This window comes from Hylobates moloch, unplaced genomic scaffold, assembly GCF_009828535.3.
Source record: "Hylobates moloch isolate HMO894 unplaced genomic scaffold, HMol_V3 SCAFFOLD_13, whole genome shotgun sequence".
In the NCBI taxonomy this organism is placed as follows: Eukaryota; Metazoa; Chordata; class Mammalia; order Primates; family Hylobatidae; genus Hylobates; species Hylobates moloch.
Genome location: NW_026652288.1, coordinates 53,268,286 through 53,292,724, shown reverse-complemented (window position 1 = coordinate 53,292,724; position 24,439 = coordinate 53,268,286). Strand labels below are relative to the sequence as shown.

General features: G+C 35.1%; 1 protein-coding gene across 3 annotated transcripts in view; it reads left to right on the top strand.

Annotated features, from left to right (window-relative positions):
* The window catches only part of CPNE8 (copine 8), a 231,768-nt gene that overhangs the window by 52,501 nt on the left and 154,828 nt on the right, over window positions 1–24,439 (top strand). For all 3 annotated transcript variants that reach the window (XR_009209480.1, XM_032173689.2, XM_058426966.1), the window contains exons 4-5: window positions 11,557–11,660; window positions 20,506–20,545. Coding sequence is in view for 2 of the 3 variants with exons in the window: in XM_032173689.2 (XP_032029580.1) it covers window positions 11,557–11,660; window positions 20,506–20,545 (144 nt within the window). In the remaining variant the exon portion in view is untranslated. The remainder of the gene's footprint in view (window positions 1–11,556; window positions 11,661–20,505; window positions 20,546–24,439) is intronic.

The window sequence follows — 24,439 nt, the reverse complement described above, 5'->3', positions numbered from 1 at the left end:
TTACATGTTTTCCAAAGTAAATGCTCTGAATAAAAGGAGGGAAGGAAATATTTTCTCTTATTATCAACAGGGAGAATTAAGCCTCTTATTTATTTTTTTTAGACAGAATCTTGCTCTTGCCTCCCAGGCTGGAGTGCAATGGCACGATGTCAGCTCACTGCAACCTCCACCTCCCCGGTTCAAGTGATTCTCCTGCCTCAGCCTCCCGAGTAGCTGAGATTACAGGTGCCCGCCACCATGCCTGGCTATTTTTTTTTTTTGTATTTTTAGTAGAGATGGGGTTTTGCCATGTTGGCCAGGCTGGTCTTGAACTCCTGACCTCGTGATCCACCCACCCTGGCCTCCTAAAGTGCTGGGATTACAGGCGTGAGCCACCACCTCTGGCCTAACCCTCTTATTTTTAATTTTTGGTTTGTATTTGTCCTTACATAAGAAATAATACAGAGAAATCCTGTGTCCTGTTGGCTCACTTTCCCCAAGTGGTAATATCTTAAAAACTCTAGTACATTATCACAACCAGAATATCGACATTGATAAAGTAAAGAAATAACTATAGTGTAGTTCAGTGTTTTTAGTTGTACTTTGCAAGAAAAATAGAGAAACGACTCCATCTTTCTGAAAGTGAAAGTCCCATTCTTACAGTTTCTTTGATAGCCAATCAATAAACAATGACAGATCTATGTTTTATTTATAGTCAATATATTCATGTACTGCCAATTATATTACAAAATAAAATATGAATTATTAGAGTTGTAGCTATGATTTTAATTAGGTGTGTCTCTTGTGTAAAGGCTACATTGGCATGAATAATACCGATATATTTTGTTGACATTTATGTATGTTAGATCAGTGTGTGATAGGGTTTTGCTATATGAATCAGTAACATTTGAAGGAAAAGTTTGAAGGTTGTCAATATAGGTTGCTAGCCCTTTATTTTGAAAATTAAGGAAAAAGACAACAAGATTAAGGTAAACATCTCTATTATCATAATTTATTTCTAAGTAAAGAGTATTTATTTTTTATCAAAATATATCTAGGCTGTATATTGAAAAAAAAAATCCCTGATACTCATAGTATAGTCCAGTTAGAAATCTTATGCAGTCACAATTTTCCTTAAATGTGAAGCATCTAAAGTTTTAAATAAAGATAAATCACAACATAAGATATTGTGATAGTACATGTATACTGAAAAACCACAGCCTAAAATTTTATTCTATGGTTAATCATTGATATAGTAGCTGTATTCTCCCGAGTTTTAAATGTGGTGATCAGTTTCTTGCAGTACAACATGAAGTATAGAACAATGTCCAGCCTATTTGTATTTTTATTTTATGGGCATTATAAACAATTCAATTTTACATAGGCATTGTGGAAAATTTGTAAGCACTACTGTCAAATTTATTTTATCGATTCAGAATATTATAGGAAAACTAAGAAAAATCTAAGATTCTGCCCTCTAGGCAACCCATGCCATTAGTTGGTGACACCAGGTGTCTAGCTAGTGAGGATTATAGACAAGGATGATCCTTTTAATGTGCTGTTGAATTTGGTCTACTTGTATTTTGTTAGGATTTTTACATCCATATTCACCAAGGATATTGGCCTATAATTTCCTTTTCCAGTTGTGCCCTTGTTTGGCTTTGGTATGATGATAATGCTGGCTTCATAAAATGAGTCTGAAAGGTGTTTCTTTTTCTTAATATTTTGGGAAGAATTTAAGGAAGATTGATATTGATTCTTGTTTAAATGTTTGGTAGCATTCATCAGAGAAGCCATCAAGTCCCAGGTTTTTCTTTTTGATTACTACTTTTGAGGTTGTTGATTACTGCTTCAATCTCATTCATTATTGGTCTGTTCAAGTTTCCTATCTTTTCATGGTTCAGCCTTAGTATGTTATATGTTTCTAAGAATTTATCCATTTCTTCTGGATTATTCAATTTGTTGGCTAAAGTTGTTCATAATAGTCCCTTATGATCATTTTTATTCCTGTACCATCACTTACAATGTTTTCTCTTTCATTTATTATTTTATTTGTGATTTCTCTCTTTTTAAAATTAGTTTAGGTGAAGGCTTTTCAATTGTTTTGTTTGTTCTTTGGTCCCTTTCTATCTTTTTCTTTCAGTTGTTTCATTGAATTTTAAAGTTTTTGTTTTAACTTTTAATTGACAATAGTTGCGTATTATATATTTATGTGATACAATGTGGTATTTTATATGTTTACATTATGGGAATAATTAAATCAGGTTGTTTAAGAAATCCAGTACCTCACCTACTTATTATTCTTTTTGTGGTGAAAACATTTAAATTTTCTCTTAGCAATTTTGAAATATACAGTGCATTATTATTATAGTCACTTTTTTCTACAGTAGATCATTAAAACTTATTCCTCCTGTCTAACAGAAATTTTGTACACTTTGATCAACATCTCTCCTTTCCACATTCTGTGTTGTGCATGGATTTATTTCTGGACTCTCTGTCCTGTTCCACTGGTCATTATATGTTGTTATGACAATAACATGCTGTATTGGTAACTATAGCATTGTGATCGATTTTGAAGTCAGGTAGTGTGATGCCTTCAGGTTTGTTCTTTTTTTGTCAAGGATACTTTGGCTATATGGGATCTTTTGTGGTTCTATATAAAACTTAGGATTGTATTTTCTATTTCTGTGAAAAATGACTTGGAATTTTGATAGAGATTGTATCATTTATGTAATATGGCCATTTTAGCTATATTAAATTTTCAGTCCATGAACATAGACTAGTTTTCCATTTATTTGTGTCATAATTATTTCTTTCATCAGTGTTTTGCTTTTTTATTATATAGGTTTTTCACCTTTTTGGTTAAATTTACTCCTCAGTATTTTGTGTTTTTTCATGTTATTGTGGATGGGATTTTCTTAATTTCTTTTTCAGATAATTTGTTGTTAGTGTAAAGAAATACTACTGATTTTTCTGTGTTAATTTTGTATCCTGTAACTTTACTGACTTTATCAGTTGAAATAGTTTATTGGTGGAGTCTAGAACTTTCTCTAAGATCATGTCATTAAGCAAATAGAAACAGTTTCACTTATTTCTTTCCAATTTGCATGCCTTTTATTTCTTTTTCTTGTCTAATTGCTCTGGCTAGAACCTGCAGTCCTATGTTAAGTAGAAGCGTGAGAGCGGGCATCCTTATCTTGTTCCTGAATTGGAGGAAAAGCTTTCAGTATGATGTTAGCTGTGGGCTTTTCATATATGTCTTTTACTGTATACCGGTATATTCCTTTAAAACTTAACTTGTTTTGAATTTTTATCCGGAAACGTTCTTGAATGTTGTTAAAAGCCTTTTTGGCTCCATTGAGTTGATCATATAGTTTTCATAATTTGTTCTGTTAATGTACTGTATCATCTTTATGGAGTTGTGTATGTTGAACCATCCTTGCATCCCAGGGAGAAATCCCACTTATGATAAATGATTCTTTTAATGTGCTGTTGAATTCAGGCTGATAGTATTTTGTTCAAGATTTTTGCACCTGTGATCATCAAAGATAGCTGCCTTTAGTTTTCTTTTCTTATAATGTTTTTGTCTGGCTATGGTATCAGGGTGTATTAGTCAGGGTTCTCTAGAGGGACAGAACTGATAGGATAGATGTACGTATAAATGGGAGTTTATTAAGAAGTATTGACTCACACAATCACAAACCACTGGTATAAGTCCAAGAGTCCAAAAGCTGAAGAACTTGGAGTCTGATGTTTGAGAACAGGAATCATCCACATGGGAAAAAGATGAAGGCCGGAAGACTTAACAAGTCTGCTTTTCCATCTTCTCTTGCTTGCTTTATTCTAGTGTGCTGGCAGCTAATTAGATGGTGCCCACCCAGACTGAGAGTGGGCCTGCTTCTCCCAGTTCACTGACTCAAATATTAATCTCCTTTGGCAACACCCTCACAGACACACTCAGGAACAATACTTTGCATCCTTCAATCCAACCAAGTTGACACTCAGTATTAACCATCACACAGGATAGTACTGGACTTGTAAAATGAGTTTGGAAGCATTCCCTTTTCTTCAGTTTTTGGAAGAGTTTTAGAAGGATTGGTATTACAGATTGATTGTCCCTAATCTGAAGCTCAAAATCCAAAATGCACCAAAATTTGAAACTTTTTGAGTGTTGTCATAATGCCACAAGTGTAAAATTTTACATGTGTCCTCATCTGATGGGTCACAGTAAAATGCGATCAAAATCCTGTTTCATCAACAAAATTATTAAAGTTATTGTATATGATTGCCTTCAGCATATGTGTATAAGACATACAGTGAAGCATAAATAAGACACACACTAAAGCATAAAACAAAGGAGTTTCATGTTTAGACATGGGTCCCATTCCCAAGATATCCTAATATGTATATATAGTATTCCAAAATTTGAAAAATTCTGAAATCTGTAACACTTCTTGTCCCAAGCATTTCAGATAAGGGATAATCAACCCGTATTTTTTCTTTTAATATTTGGTAGAATTCTGTGTGAGTCATCTGGCCTTGTTTTTCCTTTGGTGGGATATTTCTTTTTTATTATTGTTGATTTAACCATTTTATTCATTATTTGCTTATTCAGGTTTTCTATCTTTTTTTTTATTCAGTCTTTGTGGGTTGTATGTTTCTGTGAATTTATCCATTTTACCTAGGTTATCCAATTTCTAGGTACCTTGTTTATAGTAGTCTCTTATGGTCTTTTGTATTTCTGTGGTATCAGTTGTAATGTCTTCTCTTTCATTTCTGAATTTGTATATTTGTCTTCCTTTTTTTTTCTCTCTGACTAAAGGTTTGTCAATTTTGTTTACCTTTTCAAAAAAATCAATTCTTAGTTTTATTTTCTATTGTCTTTCTAGTCTCTATTTTATTTATTCTTCCCTGATCTTTATTATTTTCTTCCTGCCACAGACTTTGAGCTTAGTTTTTTCTTTTTTTTTTCTAGTTCTGTGAGGTATAATGTTGTTTATTTGAGATCTTGGTCTGCTATATGCTGCTGTGATCTATTACATAGAGCTGGAACAGAAGTTCTCATTTCTGATGATAATTGCTGCATATGGTATATGAAAAATTAGAGATAATGTGAAGGTTTGAATGATTTTGTATTTTTCTAGAGTGGGTTTACTTTTACTTATGTAGATACAGAAAGGCTAGTAAAAGTTCACCTTAATTCCTTAAACATTTGAATGACTCTAATCTGGCTTTCATTGCTCTTGAGGGTTGTTCTTCCGATTTATCCTTCTCAATTGTAGCCCTTTGGGATCCCAGTCTAAAGGTTTGTTGACATATTTTTTTAAATTTTTCTCTCTCACTTTTTAAAGGTTTAGACATATTAAAAATGGAAAGAAATGTAGACCAAATAGACCAAACATGCATATACACTGCTAAAATCTCTGCCTAGTTTGACCTTTTCTAAAGTATATGATAAAACTTTAATAAATGTTTTAACTGAAGTTTTAAAACACTATAATATAATTTTAAATGCTGGTAGACTTTAGTTCTTTCTATATTTTATGTGTGAAAATTACAGAGACATGATGTAGGTATTCATTTGTTGGTGGTTAATGATTTAGGTGAGTTCCTAAAAACAGAAGATCCTAAAAATTGAATGACAGTCCCTTATGTGAAATATTTTGTCTTAACCAAGGACATTAGAAGGAAGTCATTTTACTTCTTTCTCTCTCTCTCTCTCTCTCTCTGTGTGTGTGTGTGTGTGTGTGTGTGTGTGTGTAGTGTGTACATGTATTTTTATATCTATAGCTACATCTCATTGATCTATAGTATTGTAAGATCTAGATAAAGCTTTCAGATATTCTACTTGTTTTAATAAAGTGAGTTTTGTATTATTGGATTGTGAAAAAAATGCCTTGGATAATGAGTTATATAACAGAACTATATGTCTTCCTCTTAGAAAAAGAGGGCTGTGGAGTTCTTTTTTCAAGAGAAAGAGTATGAGAATGTAAACCTTCTTTGTGTGTGCAGCTGTGTGTGTTTGTATGTTTGGTATCCTTCATGCAAGTTGGATATTTATGGTCCTAAATTGCGGTTTTAGATTAAATTTATCTTAATATTATGTCAGAATATTCTGCCTGCTGTACTCATCTAATTTACTCTTGTCTAATCTCTGGAAACTGTGGCTGTATATCATGGCTACTAAGATTTAATTATAACATAATAATTGAATTAAAGATGGGCAGTTGTTCAGATGACGTTTTTTCTTCATCACTTTCACTTGACAAGTGAATGTGAGACTGGGTGGTTGTGCTGGGCCTTCATAATATATTAAAACATTCTGAACATTTTTATCAAAACATAGTTAATCTGCTTGGTGCCATAAATAGATGAAGTTACTGAGTGTTCTTTCCAGTACTGCTTCTCTGAAGTAGTTTAATAATTAGTTGATTTAGAAATGAGGAGTATTTCTATTCTATCATTTTCTGCAAGATTTGTTCCTAAATTGGAAAAGTAGCTATTTATCCAATTAGCTCAAGCATAAAACAAAGGAAAACTTTGAAAGACTTGATTGTGAATTGTGTTTCATATTTGCTTGGAATTTTAAAGGGAACAGTGTTTTCTGGTTTTAACAAATTTAAGTTTACACACTTTTTTTTTTTTCAAATAACTGAAAATTTTCATACTTGGTGAATAATAGTTTCCTAATTATAAGTTTATGAAAACTTGATACTGTATCATGTAAAAGTGCTTGGCTTCCACATATTTGTACATGTACATTGTGCCAGAGGTTATTGTAATTAGGTTCATAGGTACTTTTGATAATATAGTATTATTGATATTCAGAACAAGACGTTTTAGGACACAAGTTAAAATTCTTTAAAATGTAGCTGTTTCTGGGTGTATAACATCAACAAATATTATTAATAATTGTCTTTCCTCAAAATTTTACACCCCTTTGATAGGTATAGAATGATATAACACTGCACATTTTCCAAAGAACTAGCAATTATTTATTTAGCAGCATAAGACATTAGCTAAGATGTAAATTTTATTTCAAGTCAAAAAGATTAATCACTTGGTTGATAGCTAATACATTCCAGCCTCCAGGACATAACCAACGTATTTCCCATAAGCTGAACTAGTCATAACATATCTGTAGATTTCTTATTATTTCCAGTTTTCACTTTTTATAATAGAGTGAACTAAAAACAGGAAAACTGCCTGAAAGTTTTTTGTTTCTGATTTTAAAAGTAAATTCTACTCATTGCAAGAAATTGGGAAAACCCAGAAATGCGTAACACAGTTTTAAAAAATTAGATGATAATCATTACATTCTGGTACACTGTATTCTATTTTTTTCCATATATATATATGCATATATATGCTTATGTTTTAATCAAATTGGTATTATGCTATACATATACCAAAATTGGTATTATACTATATATTACCCTTGTTATATTTTCTGAACCTTGATATTTATATCTCAGATCTCCCTTATTTAACCATTTGTTCAATTTTATTCAGGTGTAAATCAAACACATATCTGTGTCCTGTTCCTTCATGAAGCTTCCTGTCTAGTGGGGGAAACATAAACATTTTATTTTTATTTTTATTTTTTTTTCGAGACAGAGTTTCACTCTTGTTGCCCAGGCTGAAGTGCAATGGTGCGATCTTGGCTCATAGCAACCTCCATCTCCTGGGTTCAAGTGATTCTCCTGCCCCAGCCTCCCGAGTAGCTGGGATTACAGTCATGCGCCACCACGCCTGGCTAATTTTGTATTTTTTTTTTTTTTTTTTTTTTGAGATACAGCTCACTCTGTTGCCCAGGCTGGGAGTGCAGTGGCGCGATCTCGGCTCACGGCAAGCTCTGCTTCCCAGGTTCACGCCATTCTCCTGCCTCAGCCTCCTGAGTAGCTGGGGCTACAGGCGCCTGCCACCACGCCTGGCTAATTTTTTGTATTTTTAGTAGAGACGGGGTTTCTCCATGTTGGTCAGGCTGGTCTTGGACTCCTAACCTCAGGTGATCTGCCCACCTTGGCCTCCCAAAGTGCTGAGATTACAGGTGTGAGCCACCGCGCCCAGCCTACATAAACATTTAAATGTATAGTAGCAAAATATACGTTTTATTAAGGGGGAAGACAGGTCCTGTGAGAGAGACTAAGAATGGAGCACCTATTGCAGATTGATGTTTAGAGCTGGCATGCTGACATTTAAGCAGAGGCTTAAAGGATGAGGAAAAAGTCAGCCACTCAAGAATGGGGTTAAGAACATTCTAGTAAGAGGAGATAGCAGGTGCAAAGGCCATGAGGTGGGAAAGGGTTTGGTGTGTAAAAGGGCCTACATGAAGGCCAGGAGGCTGGAGCAAAGAGAAAGAAGGGATACTGCCTAAAATGAGGTTAGAGAGGAAAATAGGAGCCAGGACCTGAAGACCAAAGAAAAGAGATTTTATTATAAGTACTATGGGAAGCCATTAAAATTTTTTGGCTGGTGGAATGACATAGGCATGTTTACATTTTCAAAAGATTATTCTGGATGTCACATAGAAGATGAATTGGAAGGAGAACAAAAGAAGAAGCAGAAATGTAAGTTAGGAGGCCCTTTGGGTAGACCATGAGAGAGAAGAAAAGCTTGAGTTAGGCTGATGGTGGGAGCTGTGGAGAGAAGTAAACAGCTGTGAGGCATGTTTTGGAGTTATAACTGATAACTTATGAGGTAGTGATGAATAGGAGTTGGCAGATTAAAAAGAAAGACTTGAGATTGATGACTTTCATTTATGGTCTGATAAATCAAGTGGATAGTGGTAACATTTACTGACAAGAAGTAAACTTGGTAAGCACCAGTATTAGGGTGATGTTTGTGATATAAAATAATTATTTTATGTTTGGATGATACTTTTGAGGGATCTATAAGACAACCACTTGTATAAGTTAAGAAAGCAGTTGTATGCATGAATACCCAGAAGTGAGTCTCAGAGCTGATGACATGCCTTTGGAAGTTATCATGTAGATGAGATTTAAAACCAAATAAATCATCCTGGTCTGTTTTGTGTTGCTGTAACAGAATACCTGAGACCACGTAATTTAAAAAGAAGAGAAATTTATTTTCTCACAGTTCTGAAGTCTGGGAAGCCCAAGATCAAGGCACTGGCATCTGGTGAGGGCATTCTTGCTGTATCCTCACATGGTAGAAGGCGGAAGGGCAAATGATGGCCAAATGCTGTATGAAGCCTCTTTCATAAGGGCCTTCCTGCCATTCATGAGAAAGGTGCCCTCATGGCCTAATCACTTCTTAAATGCTCTATATCTTAATACTGTCACATTGGTAACACCTCAATTTTGGAAGGGATACATTCAAACTATAGCAGGAACAGATGAAATAACCTAATAAAAAGTGATTGTATAGAGAACAAGAGTGCCTTGAACTGAGCTCTGCGAATGAGATGTTGAATGCTTGAGAATCTGAGAAGAGGAGAAACAGAGGAATGTGGTGTCAAAAGTCAGGAAAGACGGCTTCTAAAAAGAATGAGTGGACAGCTGTGTCACATGCTGCTGAGAGATCTGGCAAGATGAGGGCCAGAAGTGACCACTGAATTTAGCAACATGAAGGTCACTGGTGATATCATCAAAAACAATTTCAGGGCTGTGTGTTAGAAGACATATTGTAATGGATATAGTCATAATATACAGATGATTTGCTAAAGCCAGGATTTTAATGGCTACGAATTAATCTTCACTAGAGATAGCAGAGTATACTCAGTCACTGCTATTGCTGAGGAGCCAGCATTCTATGAGGAATAGGCTTGTGTGTGTTTTAAGGGCTAATAGGCTCTGGGGAGTTGCTGGCTGCACCTCAATGGGGCTTACTGTGGGAAATTTCACTTCATTTTAAAAAATTCTCTCTGAGTGTGAGTTTGGATTAAAAATCCAAATACTTGGGAATGTGGGTACTGGCTGAGCTTCTGTTTGAGAGTGTTGTGCATTTGCCGCTTTAGTGCTCTCTGCTCTGGTCTGGAAACCGTCTTTCCTCCCAGCAGTAGGAACAGTGGGAGGGTGGAGGGTCCCTCTGGTTTATACTTGAACTTACTGACCTCTGCGCAGTTCTCTTGAAGTACGTGAGCACTGCCAGCCCCTGGTTATTTGGGTATATTCTCTTCTTCCCACTCCCTTCAGATTAGAAAATTAAAATGGATAGGCTCATTGTTGGATCTTCTCCAGGGCCTACGTTTTACGCTTGAATAGAGGAGAGTCCTAGAAAGAATGCAGATTTTGTAGCCAAAGTGACTTAGGTTGAAACTCTGCTTTAATTTTCTTATCTCTAAAATGGGGCTGGTTCTACCATGCAGAATTATAGTAAATATTGAAAGTAATGTGTGAAAAGTGCTTGGAACAAAGTAAATACTCAATAACTGGTGACTGTAATTGATATTATTGTTTAAAGTAAATTCTCAATATTATTGAAATGTTGAATTAGTGACCTGGTTTATAATTTGTCTGTATGATATTTGTCTGTGATATAAAACATTGTCCAATGGCATAGGCCTCTGAAAATTTGTTCTTTTTGGGAGTGATCCGTTGGAAGTAGCCTTAATAAATCCTATGTTATCAATATTTTGTACTCTAGTTTTATTATTACAATTTAAGAAAGCTTCACATTTTAATGGATTATCATAATTCTTCTCTTTTCCTATTAAAAAGATAATATTTCATTGAACTTTAATAAAAGTTGGTTCGTGATAAGACAGCATGCTTCATTGCCTAATGTCGCTCAGAACTAAAGTTAAAATTCTCTCATTAGAATTCCATGGGAGTTGTAAGGGAAGAATGTAAGCCAAGGATAGAAAAGAGATGTGAATTTTATATTTGTGCTATATCTTTGGGAGAAGTGCCAAATGGCCTTCTTTCACATTGAAAGGAGGAAGGACTAGAAAGTGGAATATTTTTTCCTGTTTTCTACTTGCCCTAAGATGGAGAAACTCAGTTTTTCTAGGCTAAAGTGCAGCATATTGCTTTAAAAGATGCAAGAAGTATAGGTCCCATTTTAGCTATCTAGATATGGTAAGAATTAAAACATGATTAATCAGAAACAACTGATTGTTGTGACATTGTGTGTAGGAGATTTTCAGAGCATTCTCCCCAAAACATGGCTAATAAACGGCCTTGTATATGGGACTGTTATGTATAAAAAGAGGAAGAAGGTTATGAATACTATGATCTCTTCAATTACAAGAATATGTATTGTCTGGCCTTCTTATATACAAGGTTAGGAAAATAATTTATAATACATTTAAATTTTAGGTAGAAATAACTTCTTTTCATTAAAAGAGGATTTAACTTTCAGGTAGGGAGAGGTGAAGGAGAAGCATTATGGTTTGTCATATGAATTTTGGGGAGAAGCTGATTTTTGAATGAACTCAGGGCTTATTTTATGATTTCCCTGAATAAATAAGAGAGGTGATTTGATCGCTAAAAAATTTCTATTATTTGGATATTTATTGCTTATTTTTTAAAAGAACTGTGTGATGTTAAGTACTGTACTTGTAATAAGTAGCCATACAAGGTTTAATTTTAAATTCTCTCTCTCTTTCCACAGTTTGGAAGAACTGAAGTAATTGATAATACTTTAAATCCTGATTTTGTAAGAAAGTTTATTCTGGACTACTTTTTTGAAGAAAGAGAGAATCTTCGTTTTGACTTGTAAGTTCTACTAAAACTTGCATTTAGAAAAATTTGATTTTAAAGACAATATTACTAATGTAAGGCAGGGTCCTATGGTTGCACTGAGTTCTAGATTATATTGGCAGGAAACCAGATTAATTCTGTTCAGCGTGTGGCCCAAGCAAGACCCCTGCTTTGCCTTTGTAGGTCTGAATACATGTTGAATGAATAGGTGAGCAGTTTAGCCATGCAGGACGGTGTATATGGACATTCTTCCCAACTGCCCCGTGCTTCAGTGCATTTCCTACAAGTTCTATGTATACTCCAAAGTTATCACATCCACTCCCATGGCTGATGTCTCTCAGATCTTTAAGTTTGGCTCAGCAGCTTCTTAGCATAGTACCTGGATCTCTGCCTAACTATGGCTTCCGTTCATCCCTTGGTAGCCTTGTATTTTTCCAAGGGCCAGGATAACCAAGTCAGCATTTTAAATATGTTAAGTATTCTTGTTACTTTGATACTAAATCTGGCATATTAAAACATTATTGTCAAATCCAAGTTCCTGTTCACAGAGAACCTAGAGTCAGCCTGTTTATATTATTATAGAGTTTTTGTTCCACAGAAGTGAACTGTAGCGATTGTTGAAGTATCTGGATATGATTAAAAGGAAATCTGTTGTGGGGAGGTGGGTAAAATATGCTTAAAATATCAAAATAATTAAAGGAAATTTATGAACATTAAAAAGATAAATGTCTTATTTTAAATGGCTGAAAATCCTGATGTACCATGCTTTTACAATTTTTAAATACTTTTTGATAACAAAAGCTATCAATATCTTATTTGAAAAAGTCATAATGTGCTTCATAATGTAAAAAATAACGGCTCTTTACTGTTAATAGTCTTTCTCATTTTCCTCTAAAATATGCATGGTAAAATAACCCACAGTGCTTGTGTTTAAAAAAGATCTTATACTAGCTTCTTTCTTCAGGAATATTGAGTATTTGTCATATTTATCAAACAAAATTTATTACATCTACATTTGGTTTTTTATTTTTTAGAAACTCCTTTGCAAATAGTAAAAATGAGGCTCATCAGAAGAGAAACTGAAATGGAATGTAGTAACTTCTGATTATGTTTATGGTAGAGGCTGCACATAGCATTGCCACTAAAAAACAGATATAAATCATGTAGTATGTGGTTGAATTCTCCCATTATTCTGGGTCTTGGTAGCAATTGCTTTTTAAGAATTTTCTTTTACACCAGCGTGGGACTCTTAATTTTTCCTCCTTAATCCCAGACTTAACTTTATATTAAAACCAGTCTCTATTTCATGATTCTTTGTTCTCCCCTTTGTTTTTTTCTTTCTTTTTCTTCCTTTCTCATTCATCTGCATCGTTTTCACTGTTGAAAATAATAAATATTTATTGCAAACTTTAAGTGATATATACATTTAAAATGAAAGCTTCCTTTTATCCTAATACAAAAAACATTGTCCCCCCTCCCAAACCTGCAAATGACTCAATGTATATGATGGGAGTTTTTTTTTTTCTTTAAGCATACACATATGCATACAGGAATTGCAATAAATATATTTTCCTTTACCTTGTATTTTGCAGATATCCTTTTATGCCACAAAGTATGCATATACTACATTCATTTTAAAGGTTATATAATTTCCATTGTTCAAAAGAACTGTAATTTATTTAACCAAACACTTACTGATGGGCATTTGGCTGGTTCCATTTTTCCTACTACATATAATCCTGCAGTGAGTTTCCTTGGATGCAAATCTTTTTTGTAATATATATTCATATATACTTTACGTTTTCAGAGGACAGATTACTCAGAGCCAAATTTTAGGATTATAGGATGCAGACAGGAGTACCCACTGTCTGGTTCTAAATCTTTGAAATCAACTTGGTGTGAAAGTTGATTATATGAATTGAGTCATTCTTGTCATACTCAACTAAATCAGAGTCAAGAGGCCAGGGGGGAAAAGCACTTATAGCACCTGTCCCAAGAATTGAATTTTCCACAAGGCCAATTGCTGAATTGGTCCACTGTAACCCTAAAGAACAGTCATGACCTGCCATGACTCTAAGACTAGTTTTACCTACCACCGTCACTCACCAATCGCCACTTTTGCCAGCTCCCAAAATCTTCTGTAGTGCCAATCAGTTTTCTTTCAAAGCAATATATAGCATTTCTCTTTCTAATAAAACTCCCAACCTTCTCTTTGTTTTTTGGACATACTGAATGAAAACCACCCTGGTCTGTGTGAATTGCAATTCTGTGCATCCCAAATAAAAGATTTAATTTAGAGATTCATCTCTGTATTTTAGTTTGATTTCAACATTGGAGATCTATAAGCTTTGTTACTTCCCTGAACTCCTTGTCAGTTATTTAGCTCTGATTTTTAGATCCATGTCCTGCTCTTCTTTCATTACCTGATACTCAAAACTTGTCTGTTCCAGGAACATTTATCTCAGAGTGTCAGGAAACTATAAAGTAACATAAATTAATGTTATGTAAATGGATATATTTTAACTTCCTAATTGAAGTTGAAGCAATTTTTACAGAAACAGTGTAATGTTTGAAATGTGAAAGCATATTGCAAAATGGAATTAAATAAGTATTGTTTTACCTTTTGCGTGTATTTTGTTAGTTTCAGAAATGCAATTCAAAGAACATCTCCATTTTATATGATTGCTGAAAAGTTCAAGCAATTAGGGCTAGAAAGGGTTACCTGCAAGAGATCATCAAGAAGAGTAACAAGTCCATCCTCTTAGTTCATGTAGTGTCTTTGCTATCACTTTAATTCCTTTTGATTTTCCTTTTTTTTTTTTTTTTTTTTTTTTTTTGAGACGGAGTCTCGCTCTGTCGCCCAGGCTGGAGTGCAGTGGCGCAATCTCGGCTCACTGCAAGCTCCGCCTCCCAGGTTCAAGCAATTCTCCTGCCTCAGCCTCTCCGAGTAGCTGGGACTACAGGCGCCCGCCACCACGCCCGGCTAATTTTTTTGTATTTTTAGTAGAGACGGGGTTTCACCATGGTCTTGATCTCCTGACCTCGTGATCCGCCCGCCTCGGCCTCCCAAAGTGCTGGGATTACAAGCGTGAGCCACCGCGCCCGGCCTGATTTTCCATTTTTTAGAATACTCACATAATAACCTTTAACCTGAAAGAATACACTTATTATTATTATCATCATTATTATTATTGTGATTTCTTCAGGATATCTACATAAGTAAATGTGGAAATAGTGTAATTAGTTCACGAGTTATATATATATATTATACCTGTGATATTGGCTTTTAAAATTCTTAGCAATGTGTTATTCCTAGTAAAAGTAACATATTCATGGTAAAAAAATTGGAAAATAAAAAAGATTAAAGTAGGCAATACAAATTACCAGTAGTCCCAACCTCTACCACCCAGAGAACTACTGCAAATATTCTGACATATTGGCAGTATCAGCCTTAAGTAAATATATTTAGAGATTAATCTCTAAGAAAAGTATTTAGGAATAATATACAATAATTAGAATTGCAATTTTCGCACGTACACACACATACCAGAATGGTTTCTGGTGTGTTCAGAGAACAAAAGGAAAGGCTGGAGTTCTACTGGGAAAAGAGAAAAATTACATAGGTTGTTTTGAAAGAAACTTTATTGATGCTGGTTGTGTCTTACAGAAGCTGGTGATATCTCATTGGTAAGGGGTGGCAATTACAAGCTTGTCTCAAAATCACAGCAGGTCCTTGAGGTTTTGGATTGGGCTTGTGAGACAGTTCTTGGAGTAGGTGTTTGTGACTCCCAAGTGATTTTCCCCATGGCTCTGCTGCCCCTTCAGTCCTGATTCTGTTTTAGTTGGGTGTGACAAAAATGGCCTCATTTTGTGTGATCAATTTTCATTGCAGTAATGTAGTTCGTTGAAGGAACAGCATGCTGAAAGATGCACTAGTGTAAATTGACCAACGGATAGATGTAAATGGTTTTCAGAATTGTTTTGGATTTACTTAATGCCTATTGATTTTATAAAAGTCTAAAAAAATTAAAAAAGAAGCTTTGAACATGTTTTATCTAAACTGGATATTGTAACAGGTTTTAGAAATGGCTTTTATAAACTTAAAAAAAAATCAGTGCTTAAATAATTGTAATGACAGTGAGAGAAAAAGAGAGAGAAAGAGATAGAGACAACTTATTTCTGCTACCACTGACCCAAATTCTTGTAAGTACTATAATAGTTAACCGATAATAATTTTTTTATTGTTACTATGGTATGTCTGAGATATATTTTCAAGATTACCTTATTGGCTATAAGTCCTAAAATTCCCTTGCCTTTTTGATCCGGTATGTGCTTACTCATTCAAGAGACATGGTTTCTCTCATCATGCTATGTATCTGTCACAGAGAAAGTAATAAACTTTGACATTTATTTATTTTCATTAAAATTATCACACTGATGATAATACAGGTTCCTAATAAATCCACTTTGTTGTCATGGTTGAAAACTTTATTAGTGGTAGAGTAGCTGTACCAAAATGTGTTTGAGCAGGAAGTGTGGATAGCCTTATCACTTCGTAGTATGTGCCAGATACAGCATAATTTAGAAATTACTCTTCTCATTTGTTTTTCCATTCAGACTGGAACACTAAAAAGGGATTTCTGAGTCTAGATATGACTTACCTAGATAATTATTTTCTTTCTTGATAAATAAAATGGTGATAATCGTGAAATGTATAATGTTATTACAAAATATTTTAGATGGATCTCAACACTTTGAGGAAAAATAAGTTGTTTTATTTCTTCTAGTAGTTGTCCCAACACCATGTCAACTGTGGTTTTTCCCATTGGTTAAGGGCTCCCTTAACAATGTCAAAGTCTAAATTCATGCCTTTCCAGTCACTTTTGTTTCTTAGAACCATCTTACTCTGTTAATTGTTAGGTACTTTTTATTTTAAAACTTTAATCTCAAACTTCATTTAAGACTTTTCACTTCCTCTACCTTCAGCTGGAGCTATTGCCCAGCTCCTTGCAGGACAGAAGGGAGGTGGGAATGCAAAAAGGTAGGCGGTGTTGGGAGACAGAGATGTGGGTCTCCTACCGTCCAAAAAATCCAAACCTTATGTGGGAATCGGCCTCAGGGGACACATTTTAAGTACTTTGCTTGTCTTGTCCTTATGAAGGAGGGGCCAAAAAGGACATTATTCTATGTTTTTCATCTCTCAGAAAGCACTTTCTAGAACTTTCCAGTGAGTTTCTCTTTCATTGACAGCCCCAGGGTGGACTTGCAGCAGGGCCCCTTAGCTTACTGATGAACCAGATGCTGCATTCCCCTTCTTGCAGGCATCCCAGATTTTGGAGCCATACTTTACTTGGCTTTGGGGAGTGGAAAGAACCCCCCTACTGCCCCCCAACAGAGAGGGAAAAGTCTTCACTTAGGAATAGTGTGTTCATCACCTGGCCATGGACTGGTCCCCTGAACTTTAGGGAGAAAGTATATGATCCTAATGTGATTGACTCAGTAGCTCTGAGCTAAGCATGATCACATATTTTGTTTTTCTCTGGGCCTTAGTTGCAATTCCAGAAATAAAAGAAAAATTTCCATCAATATCTGTTACTCTCGAGTCAAAAATGTAATCCCAAGGTGCACCCAAATCAGCTACCACCAATTCATTACTGTAGTAATAACGTTTCAATGGCAGGATGAAGTTGTTTACAAAATTTGTTACTAAATTTAGGCACAGTGGATGCATCCTCTTAGGAGAAACTACCAAGCTTCCTCCATGATCTTGTATTCTGTCTTCCTTAAAGAAAGTATGGAACTTATAAACAGATACACAGGTACACGTATACATTGTAACCAGTTAGGATGTAGTGTTTGTGTTATGACCTGTGAGAGTGGGATTAGAGAAGTCTTGATATATTTAGAAAAGTTAGAAGAAAAATTGTGTTAAAAGAAGGATGGTAATTTTAGGCTTGGCACGGTGGCTCACCCCTGTAATCCCAGCACTTTTTGGAGGCTGAGGGGGGCGGATTGCTTGAGGTTAGTAGTTCAAGACCAGCCTGGCCAACATGGTGAAACCCCATCTCTACTAAAAATACAAAAATTAGCCAGGTGTGATGGCAGGTACCTATGCCACCCCAGTGACTCTGGAGGCTGAGGCAGGAGAATCACTTGGACTGGGGAGGCAGAGGTTGCAGTGAGCTGAGATTGCACCAGTGCACTCCAGCCTGGGCAACAGAGTGAGACTCTGTCTCCAAAAAAAAAAAAAAAAAAAAGGAAAAATGGTAATTTCTAATGCTTTATAATCTAACATACTGTATTCAGGTGTATGATGTAAATTACCTATGAGATAATGGTATTTAAAAAGCTTTGTAAATTACAGTGAAAGAGGATTGTATTTGAAGATACTTAAGCTTTTTGTGATGAAAACATTTTCCTTTTACTTGTTAATTGAACATTCGGTGTCATTTCTCCCCAATCCACACTCGGTTCTTTTTAGAAGATAGTTTCCAGAGTTGATTTTTGAGAAGGAGCTAGCACAGCTATGTTTCATCTCTGATATTGTTTAAGTTGCTAATTTCAATCTTACCTTTAAAAAAATTTTCTTATGTAAGAAACATTTCTTGGGTAAAAAAATGTATTTTTTTGTACTAGCAACTGTAGTTCTACAGTAAATGTTGGCAATTTGCTGATTTAAAATTCCAGGCTATAGCTGTTGAAAGTGCTCAGAATACCTTGATGCGAAGGAGAGTAATTTGTAATTCTTCTGAGGCAGGTTTTTGCATCATGCGTTTTTTTTTTTTTTTTTTTTTTTTTGCTATTGTAAAATTTAATTATCAAATTATGAAAATAAATTCATTTACATAGGTAAACAGGTCATAATGAGTGTGTGCTGTTGGAAGAGAGAGGCAATTAACTTCCTCCTTATTTAAAAAATAATAACAAGAAGTCATATTCTCTGCATTTAATCCTTCATCTTTCTGCTGCTTCTCCCTACGGAAAGGAAGTCACAGGACTTCTGGAGGAGAGACTATTTTGATAAAGACAGAAAAAGCTCTAAATATTTTAAGTTTTATCATGGACATTTGCAAGCAGATTCAAAAATGGCATGTGTGTATTGCCAGTTTTGGTTCATTTACTTCCTCCAGGTTATTTATTATATACTTATTGCTGAATCACTTTAAAGCAAATCATTTCACCTACAATACTTCAAAATAAAGCTCTCACAGATAAGGATGCTTATTTATGACCCTCCTGTTTGTTTGCTTGTTTTTATAAGACCACCACGCCATTGTCCAGCCTTACCCCAAATAACTACTTAATGGCAGCTAACATTCAGGCCATTTGGAAATTTCTCTGATTGTCTTAAAAATGTCTTACAATTAGTTTGCTTAAGTCAGGCTCCAAACAAGAGTCACACATTGTATTTTTCTCCTGTGTCTCCTGTATTCTATAATAATTTCCTTCCCCTTTTTAATACCAGTTATCTGTTGATGAGATTCATAATATTTTTTTAAAAGAGAAGGTGAGGCAAGAAATTCCATCTCTGTAGAGTGGCTCTGTGTGTTATCTTTCACATCCCATCACTTGGAGTAATGCTAAGATTGTTCTGGTGTTGTCTGCCTGATTAGAAAAGACCTTATCCTTTCACCTCAAAGCCTCAGTTTCCTTGGATGATTATTACCTTGCAATTCTAAAGCTAGTTTATGGTAAACATTCTTTGCTAGAGAGTGAATGGACCCTCTGCCTAGCATCCGTGTACTCAATGAACTTTTAATGATTGAGATGCTTTCTTTTTTTGTGAAAACATTCTTATGTGAGAGAGGAGACTTTAACCTTTAAAGAGGCAGTTAATTTTTGGTAGGAAGCTATTCACAAGAAATTTGAAATAAATATGATTTGGGAGAAAGACTGTAGTCAGTACAAATATTTTCCTATACAAGAATTTGGCAAATTGAAAGTATTTTGACTATCAGTGTCCTCTCTACTTCTACAAACTCTTTAATGCCAGGGGATAAAGTGATGATGAATGATCTTATTGCAGAATCTTTCCAAGAACTGATTAGCTTCCAGTACCAACTGGTCAAAACTAGAACATATGGTAGTCTTACGTAAATACGTTTGTTTCCATAAACTGTATGTTTTCTTCAAGTTCTGTGATTAGGGAAAAATAATGTCTCATTACTGCAGCCAATTTAACAATAGCATTTAGGATATTAAGTAAAAATTAAAATGTGTGTTAAGGACAACCTGTTACCAGGATCTGTTTGTTAAATAATTAATTTGATTTTTAAAAATATTTTATTTTGAGATAAACATAGATTCATTCACATGAAGTTGTAAAAAATAATACAGAAATTATACAGAGAGACTTGTGTATCCTTTACCTAGGTTCCCCCAGTAGCAACATCTTGCAGCATCGCGAATAGGATATTGACATTTATCCTGGCACTATACAGAACATTTCTATCACCTCAAGGATGCCCTTTAAAATGATGTCCAGAGAAGAGGGCTTTTCAGTTTTTAAGGAATTTTGAAGTAGCACAGTACTGGGATACTACTGATGCACAGAAAAGAGATAGTTTAAACTTATGCACAGAAAAGAGAAAGTTTAAACTTATCAAAAAGCAGAATTGATTATTGAGAAAATATTAAGACTTGTTAGGTGTTTAGAAATGAAAGAACCCAAGGATCGTGAATTCTACCACTGGCATGTAAGCCACAGATTATGGGAAACTTTAAAATTTGCTAAGTTTTTCTTCCTATTGGTATTATTTTGGATTCATTTTTATATTTTATATGCGTTTTGGAAAATACTGGTTTTTTTTCTAGCTGTATTTTGTGGAAATAATTTGAGTTTTATATTTCAATCTTTTAGGTATGATGTTGATTCAAAGAGCCCCAACTTATCCAAACATGTAAGTTCATATTTTTATGTTTTTATAATGTTATAATGATTAGTACTTATGCTGACTTATTAATATTAAAGTTATACATCTATTAAGTTATTCATGTAACATGATTGTCATAGAAAATAAGTAACATTTTAAAAGAACCCCAGAAAAACATTTTGGAGGAGCTTATTAAAAAAAGTTACCTTTAGTAAGTAAAATGGACTAATCTTTTTAATTTTTAATCTTTATTTTTTCAATAAATGATAATTACAGTTCCCAGTGATGTTTGAAGTTGGATCAGGTTAAGCAAGATGAAATTGCAAGTGTCTTTTTGCAAGGTTTAACTTCTGAGAGAATGGGAAGTAGCTGAGTGTAGGCAGAGGGTTTTGTTATTCTGGTTTTTTTTTTTTTGTAGTTTATTTACCAATATTTCCTGAATATCTGTATGTGCCAGGCATGGTGCTAGTTTCAGAGGGCATAATATGGGCATGATAGACATAATCTCTGTCCTCAAGTCACTTATAGTTTTGTTTTCTTTTTTGGGTCCCTCCTTCGACCTATTCCTCTTTTCTCAAGAGGAACAACTGTTACCTGGGGAAGTTTCCAGGTCCAGGAGTAGTCGGGCATCAGAGCTAGACAGAAAAGAAGTGCAGATGGGAAGGGAGGAATGAGAGTGAGATACTCCAGCAAAACATCGTGCTAATCCATCAACTTGTTTATTGACCTGTGAAGTTGGAATTAGGCCACCCCTAGTAGGAAGGGCTGAATGAGTGTGAAAACAGCATTCTAAAAGGGGATAATTGAGGTGCCAAGTGAAATCTGGGTACACAGATGTAGAATTAGCAGCTGTGTCAGAGTTAGGAGGCTGGCTGGACTAACAGTGCCCAGAAATGTAGGAGGGTGAGATTTTTTAACTTTTCCACTGTTGTAGGCTGTCAAACTAGAATAGACGGGCATGTGATTTCCCATGAAGTTTGGAGAAGGGGAGTGTAATAATTCAGAAAAGAGATGAGACAGAATGGGGGATTACGAGCTAGGAAACAGATTTGGAAAATATGGGAGCATGGATACGTATGGTGGTAAAAATCATATTTACTGCTGCCCCCTTCATTGAAGGAGGTATGAGATTTATTTGTGTTATGAAGCATACAGCAGAATCATGTGAAGAAGTATTCGGGAACAGTCTTTCTAAGTGATTTACCTCTTTACAGGTTGAAAAAAATGCTGCAACAAGCTTACTGCTCTCCATAAGTAAAGTTCATTGTGATTGTCATGCCACCTTCCCGCTCATGATTAAGGCTTATAGCATTGTGACTAGACATTTACAATTTATTTGCATAGCTTTTTTTTTTTTTTTTTTTTTTGAGACGGAGTCTTGCTCTGTCCCCCAGGCTGGAGTGCAGTGGCGCATCTCAGCTCACTGCAAGCTCCGCCTTCCGGGTTCACGCCATTCTCCTGCCTCAGCCTCCCGAGTAGCTGGGACTACAGGCGCCCGCCAACATGCCCGGCTAATTTTTTTGTATTTTTAGTAGAGACGGGGTTTCACCGTGTTAGCCAGGATGGTCTCGATCTCCTGACCTCGTGATCCGCCCGCCTCGGCCTCCCAAAGTGCTGGGATTACAGGCTTGAGCCACCGCGCCCGGCCTTGCATAGCTTTATATCGGAAGTTTTGCAAATGTCCTAAAAAGAATCAGAAAAGAAACTGCATTTTACAGTCAAAGTTGTTGAGTTGTAAGGAAAGAAATGTATTCACTTCTCACACATAGGTTGTTGATTAAAGGGATTATGAGCATGTCATAAATGTGAAGTGTAGGTTGGCTTTGTGGGAGCTGGCACTGGAAACAGGGTGGTGAGTTGTGAGTGAGATAGCTATTCTCTCCATTTCTCTTTCTGTCTCTCAGGCCACATATTCTTTTTACCATGTCTTTTCTCTGAGCTTCTGCTTCTCTCTGAAGACCAAGTTTCTCTGTTTAGGGAAATGACCTCCCCACTTCTGACTGGACGTAGATTTCCAAGTACCACTCTCCCTGAATATAGTTTCTGTGTTTCTTAGTTCAAACTACTCTTCAAAGGGCGTAATAACTGGCAGGTAAGGACATTTCCATGGGGTTGGATATTTTAAGTGAAGTTGGGAACATGTGTTTCCTATCAGTGGAGTTGCCTTGAGTATAGGGCAGAGAGAAGTGTATGGGATAGGAAGGTACCTTAAACATGGCTAATTCTTTTCCCTTTAATAGTCAATAGTGACTACATTTTATTATATAAGAGACACTCCTCCTAGAAACCATAAATGTGTATTTCCTCTCAAATCTTTCTCTTTTGTAGAAATACTTTTATTTTCATAAGAAAATTTTATCTTCTTATCTTAAGAAATTTTATCTTGACACTGCTTTACCTTCATGATACCTCTTTTACTATCTCCTCATCAGGTTTTCACTTCTGCTTAAACTACCCGACATAGGTTAGATTAAGATTGAATGTCTTCTCTTCACTCTTTACCTCGTAATCTCTCTCTGTCTCTCTCTGTTCCAAATAGGATTGACTACTCCATTCTTGAAACATTCATTTCTAACTTCCACAGAAACCTCTCCCTTGCTGCTTCTCCAGCCTCCCTGTTTACCCATTATCTGTCATTTTAAGCTTTATTTCCTCCTCTTATCCCTTAATATTATTTTTTCTCATAACTTGATTTTCAATTTTTATCTCATCTCACTGTATAAACTGTTTTTGGGAGAGCTCAACCATGTCCCTACCATACCTGATGACCCTCAAGTGTTTATCCCTCTGGATACCTTAGCAAATGCAAGTTTCAATTGCTTGTTAAGTATTTCCTAGTACATACTCCACAGAAGCCTAAAACTCAAGTAGATATAAAATTTATGATTTTTTCCTTCCAGATCATGTGCTTCTGCTTCTGTGATTTATCTTGAGAATAATTCATCAACACAGTTTACTCAGTTAGAAATCTTGGATGCATGGTTAACCACTTTCTGTGTTACATTTGACTCTTACTGAGTCACCCAAGTCCTGTTCCTTCTAACAAAAAAATGCTTCTCTTTCTGCCTTCTTCTTTCCCTTCTTGCTGTTATTGCCTTAGTTCAGATTCTCATTACTTTTCTACCGACATATTGCATCATCTCCTGTAGGTCCCATGATTTATATTATTTCACATTTTAAGCTATCCTTTATATTTGTGTCTGTGTTATATTTTTAAAATATATTTAGTCAACTATACAGATTAGTTAATAAGTGCCTGAGCTTATAAGTGGGTGAAGGATGTCGAAAGAGAAGAAAAATGTGTTTTTGAATTGTTATAAGAACTATTAGAGATGACTATCTAGATTTCTGTTAGAAATTTATAGCAAAAGCCATTCCTTAATTGAAAGCATACAAGTACAGATTTTAGGTAAAGGCTCATATAGCTCATCCAACCCAAAAGGAATTCATGAGGATTTTTGAAGATCAGACAGGATCAATGAACAAGATAGGTTTATTCCCTGAGGATATGATTCATTAAGACTTGTTGTCTACCTGCCAATTTTGCAAAGTGAGATAAATATGAACTGGAACCTTTTAGGAAAAACTGCTAAGTGCCCAGGTTGCACGTGGCATAAAGGCACTTTTTTTTTTTTTTTTTTAATAAAAGGGATTTTGTAGCAAGAGAGACCCCTTGAATTAGTAATAATAATTTTTTTTTCCATTCTCATTTCTGATAATTTTGAAATAATTTTCTTTCAGGATGACTTTATTTGGTGTTCGGTACTTAAGACTCTTGGGTCAAATTCCTATTTTTTGATACTGTTAGGGAAAATGGATATAGAATATAGAACTGCACCTTAGATTTCTAACATTGCAAATAAATATGACATAAGACATAATTACTTTAATTGATTCTATTTGTGGTGGAAACGTGTTTTA